General features: G+C 39.4%; 1 protein-coding gene across 1 annotated transcript in view; it reads right to left on the reverse strand.

Moving 5' to 3' along the window:
- Nucleotides 1-6,000, reverse strand: part of Arhgef38 (Rho guanine nucleotide exchange factor 38) — a 127,440-nt gene that overhangs the window by 40,630 nt on the left and 80,810 nt on the right. Inside the window, exon 5 of the mRNA XM_055628332.1 lies at nt 220-237. Within this exon, the coding sequence (XP_055484307.1) occupies nt 220-237 (18 nt within the window). The remainder of the gene's footprint in view (nt 1-219; nt 238-6,000) is intronic.

The raw sequence follows: 6,000 nt of genomic DNA on the forward strand, positions 1-6,000 counted from the left end.
GCTACAGTGGAAAGCCACACACCCATGAATATACATGCAGCACAAGCTGGACTTGGTGGGTGGAAAAAGAAGACACACTATTGGATGGAAAAGGAGAATGGATCTAAGGAGGATCTGGGAAAGTAGGTGAATATGATCAACACATATTATATGAAATTCTCAAAGAACTGATAAAACTAAAAATTGAAAAGAAAAATCTTGAAAAAAGGAAGTACTTACTCTTGCATATATATATTCCTGTAAAAGAAGGGGAGAAAGAAAATCAATAAAAATTCACATGTATGGGACAATATGTAACATGATAAATGCTTTCAAATTTTACTGTATTAAACCAAGTAGTGAGTTTGATGAAGGCCCCATTGAATCTAGTGTCTCTGATTAGTAAAATGTTCTAAAATGATGCTTGAGTATATCTACCATTCTTGCTCGATACCAGGTGTAAAATTCAAACTAGTGATTCTGTTAATAAATTTAATAATTTAAAATTGTATTTAAGTTTGTTTGTGTTTACATTTTGAAAAATTCATCATACGCAATCATGAGGGGAACCAAGATTACAAAATTACAAATTAACACTTAAACTGACTTGTAGAATAATATTATCAAGTGTTCTATACTCTGTGTAATTTTAGAAAGATGATTCTTTTTAGAAGGGTGTCACCATTTATTCTCAGCTGGCCTTGAACTTCCCACATAGACAAAGTTGACTGCAAACTGTCAGCCTCACACCTCTGCCTCCCTAGTGCTGGAATCACAGGTGTGCACCTCTATGGTTGGCTCATGCATGGTGTTATTAACTCAATAAGAGTTCTCAGAGATAGCCTTCACGAAGGCCTTGCTACCTTTGGTGGCTACCCCTTTTCTTCTGTAAAAGAAACCTGTCCTTTCATGGAAAAGCACATGGTCTGTGTCTCCTTTCACTGTCTCTCTGCCCTGCTTCCTAGTCTGCATTTCTCCCTACGTGCTTTGGCGGACACAGATAGTCATGCTCTTAGTAAAGGCAGGCATACGCCAGCCTCCAGGATTTTGAACCTGCTATTTCTTCTGTGCAGACTGCTCTCTATTTAAATCTCTGAGCACCTTAGCCTTTTATCGTTTTCAGACCTTTGCTCAGATGTCACTTCCTTGAGAAGCCTTCTTTGAACCTTTGCAAAGGTCACCGTGCTTCACGCCGTCCGGGTGTGCCTAGTCTCTGCTCTTCTCTCTCTCCATGATAGCTGCTAATGTCTCATACGATATACCACACATCTTCAGTTTATTCTCTATATCTCCAACGTGGGCAAGGGTTTATACATGATTTGTTTATTTCTATGGCAACAAATTAAAAAGTGACAAATCTGTGTTAGTGGCTCAAAGTATGTGTCAAACTAGTCCTGAAGAACAAAGCACAAGAGATGAAATGTGCCATGTAGCTATTACAAAATAACATGATAACTTTTGCTTACCGTATGACCCCCATGGCCTCCCTGTGCCTTTAAATCTTTTGGCATTCAGTGAATATTTCTAATATTAAAGCTATTGCTACGTTATAGACTGTCTGTCTGTGGCAGTGTCTTCCTAAGTGTGCTGGAACTTGCTCTGTAGAGAAGGTTGTCTTGAACTCACAGAGATTCTTCTGCCTCTAGCTCCCAAGAGCTGGAATTAAAACCGTGTGTCCCCATGCCTAGCTTTTTTGTATTTGGTGATTAAGATAGAAATCTAATGATAAGTACTTTTGCTGAATTGGATTTAATATGTTTTAAAAGTCCCAGTTCTTCATACATGTGGAAGACAGTTACGTGTATAAAAACAATTGCTTCCTCAGTCCCCAGATGTGTATGGAGTCCTAGACATCTTGGAATAACTAGGTTCTGCTGAGTCCCAAACCACCAAGTGGTAATCAAAGACGAAATTGCCCTGCTTTTAAAATTAACACCTGCTATAATTTTAGAAAGTTATTAATAATTGATATTTAAAGAAATCTGTAGTGAAAGAAATTGCCTCTCTTCCATCTATTTCCTTTATGTTCACATTCTTCCACTAATTTCTATCTCCCTCTAAGGAAGAATTGCATTTGTTCTAGGATTTGGTTTTTTGTTTTGTAGATCATATATCATAAAATTAGTAAAATATGAAAACGATAAAAACCACAATTTTTCATTGAAACAAGCAATTGAACAAATGGTTTTTAGGAATTACACACACTGAAATGGAAAGAAATAATTTTTGTTTTTTAGTCCTGGAGGAAACAGGTAACTCTTCTTTCTCTTTCTGTTTCATTTACTTCAACAAAATAACCTAAAATTATAATAAAACTGAGCATGTGTTTAATGTAACATACCACTCTCTACAAGAGACCCAGGGGTTTTCCTGCTATCAGGAGCCATGCAAGTTATAGCCATGCACTATAACTTCACCCGAATTTCTCACAGCTAAAGAAGAAACATCCTTTCTTACAACAGATTTTGAAGCTTTCCAGAAGCTTTCCAGCCACAGACAATCTAGGAAGAAGTTAGGCAGTGTCTGTTTAGCTTTTTTATGGCCTAAAATGATTACCTCCTTCTCCTGCTGGGCTCATTATAATTTGACTCATGAATTAAAGGTTTTATGTGGCTATTACTCAAAGATTATAGTCTGTTTTCAAATGATGTCTCATACTGCAGGATGCTAAAAGAATTTCCAAAAGTGGTTTTGATTTTTACCTGGGACCCTCTGTTTAGAATAGAAACACAAGGTGGTGGATAAATAAGAATGCAGCCCTTCAAACTTTGGACAGAGCACAGGGAGTCTTATGGAAGAAGAGGGATATAAAAGGACCCAGAGGGTACAGGAGCTACACAAGGAGACCAACAAAGCCAAAGGAAGCAGCGTCCTGGGGGGAACTGCAGAGACTGATGCATCAACCAAAAACCATGTAGAGAGAAGACCTAGACCCCTGTCCAGATGTAGCCCATAGACAGCGCAGTCTCCATGTGGTTCCCTAGTAAGAGAAGAGACAGTCTCTGTCATGAACTAGGTTGCCTGATCCTTGATCACTTCTCCCTGGTTGGGCGACCTAGCCAGCCCACAGAGGAAGAGAATGCAGGCAGTCCTGGTGAGACCTGAGAGGCTTGGGTCAGACAGAAGGGGAGAAAGACTTCCACTATCAGTGGACTAGGGAAGAGGGATAGGGGAGGAGGATGACGGGAGGGTGGAACTGGGAGGAGATTGGGAGGGGGCTATCACTGGATACAGAGTAAATAATTGAAAAAAAAAAAAAGAATGCAGCCTTTTAGTCTATACACTGCTTCAGCTTTTTCCTGCTTCTCCCAGTGGGAAAGCCACAAGAGTAACGTGACCAGAATGTCTAGATGCTTTTTTTTTTTCCCTGCAGAGGATGGGACCTTTCCTAGCATCTTGTTAGATAAATACAGATTAATTTATAACACTAAGACATGAGGCTGGAAATATGACTCCCGCCACCAAAAAGTAAAAATAAAAAAGTCCCTTTGTTCATATTTAATTACAAAATAAACACACTTATTGGGGCCATTGACATGTAAGTGTGGCTTCAGTGATATTTCTAACTAGAGAAACTGAAAAAGGAGGCAACAGATAGGCTGTTCTAATTATACCTACATAAATAGCTATCATTCTTCACTTCTTCACCTCGATCAGAAATCATAAGTAACCTCAAAGAGGTAAAGTAATGAGGTTCTCAGTAAACAACTTCTACACCCTTGGAGAATGTATTAATATAACATTGCAGGCAGTCCTAGGGGTCATTTGTGCTACCCAGCTAAACACTTCTTGCTGAAATAAAAGAGTGTGCAGATGTCCATTTTCTAAGTTGTAGGCACAGGTACACACTGACTTCCTGAATACTTTCAATTTTTAAAAAATTATTTATTTTATGTATGTGAGTGTCTTGCCTAGTGTATGTATGGGTACCTCATGCATGTGGATGCCAGATGCCCAAGAGAGGTCAGAAGAGGGCATCAGATTCCCTGAAACTAGAGTACAGATGGTTGTGAGCCACTGTGTGGATGCTGGGAAGCATATGCAGGCCCTCTATAAAAGCAGCCAGTGTTCTTAATCATGGAACCATCTTTCCTCACCCTTTCGAAAAAGTTCCTCACTGTTAATACACATTCCTGCTGTATCTGGCACTGGGGAACTCACCAACAAATAATGCTGCAACACGTCAAAGCTAATTTTATGGATACGAATATAGGTTTCTCTTTTGAATGAAAAATGGGCTTCAACGGTAACCACGGTTCCTAAGCTTGACTCTCAGAACGAGGCAGTGTCTCTGCCATCCTGTTGTAGGTGAGTCTGGAATTGACCCTACTGAGATGCTTTGTGGTGTATTAAGCAAATAAACTTTGCATTTCTGGGTAAGCTTTCAAGCCAGTTTTATCTCTGACTGGAGTTTATTTTCCCGGGGGCAAGAACCATGCTTATATATTAAAAAATATTTTCAACATTATCTAGTACTCAATACATATTTATAAGGCCCTCAATAAACATATTTAAATTTTGCGTTAAAAATGTAACCTAAGTCTCTTTAAAAATCTGCTTTAGCTTCTGAGGCATGAAGCCACCTCTCACGTGGATATTTTGCTTCAAACCAACTCATGCCAGTATCCCTTACACTGTTGAAAATAGAGGCTGTGGCTAATGTTCATTAGAAATGGCAGCTGCTCCTTTATTTAGCCAGTAGAGAAAGGCAGGGCGACAGTAATAGCTTTGACTGATTACTTGGCAAGGGAAACCAAGCCCTGAGGGTGTTCACGACTCTCTTTGGCCTATAAACCTGTTTGAAAACCTGTTTCTCAGAATTTAAGGCTTTATCTCGGCTGAGGTCAGTATGAGAACGGTGTCAATATTGCTGCAGTACTCAGCCAGCCTGCAGGCAGGCTCGCACAGCTCACCATTAACTTTACTTTCATGGAGAGGCAACTGCAGGGGCAATAGCTCTAACTTCAACTCTTTTGTTTTGATTTTTCTCTCCCTTAAGAAATAGCTCTGCCAATATTGTTTCATTTGGATTTTGTGCATTTAACACCTTAACACCTTCTAGCGGGTGAAATTATTTCTAACCCTTAAAGTAGTTCTGAATGCATAAAACTGGACGTATCGTGGGGCAGTCATCTTGAACCTTAAACAAACACACAAGTTACTAAGACTGCGAGTAAATTTGAGATTCCAAAACTACCTCTATTTTTAGCTGCTTAAAAAAAAAAATGGTAGTGAGCTGTGCTGCACAGAGAATTCTGCAGCAGTCTCTGCTCTTCTCTTAGAATCAAAAGCGTATTGCAGGGCACATGGAGGCTTACCCTCACCCAAGAGCTCCAGAGAGACAGGCAGGAGGACTATGGGCCTGAGCTGACCAGCCTCCTGTGCAGGTCCCTTGTGCCCTGGGGTTAGATCGAATGTGATTGAAGGAGCCAGTTCGCCATGTGTTATGTGATCTTTTTTTTTTTTTTTCTCCTGCTCTTTCTAGAACCTGAAGGAAAGTGACTCTAGATACACATTGATTGGATCAGATGTATATCTCATTTCAGGCGAGAAGGCCCTTTGCAGGCAGAACAACATTATCTCATGCGAGGATAAGACTATCATGCAGAGGACTTGTGCCCCATATACGAACTTATCTAGGCAAATACAGTTTCCTACTTTAATTTTTCTCTTCAATGGTAGGTAACATTGACCTACACCGAAATCATCACAATTAGCTGGAGCTGCTCATTGCATGCATAGGAGTTATCTGAGCATGTCAATCTCCTTAGTAAAAGTAAGGTTTTACTTTATTTAATTAATTTATATTTTGGCACTCCGAGGTATACACATCACAGCACAAGCCTTCAATAAATGTTCAACTTTTTTCCCCCCCTCAACGTATGGAAAAATGTTAAAGACCTGCAATTTTTGGCCAGTAGAGGGCAATAAAGTTGAAATTTTATTGTAGGTTTTCTTTCTTTCTTTCTTTTTCTTTCTTTCTTTCTTTCTTTCTTTCTTTCTTTCTTTCTTTCTTTCTTT

This window comes from Psammomys obesus, unplaced genomic scaffold (genome assembly GCF_907164565.1).
Source record: "Psammomys obesus unplaced genomic scaffold, mPsaObe1.curated_primary_1811, whole genome shotgun sequence".
In the NCBI taxonomy this organism is placed as follows: domain Eukaryota; kingdom Metazoa; phylum Chordata; class Mammalia; order Rodentia; family Muridae; genus Psammomys; species Psammomys obesus.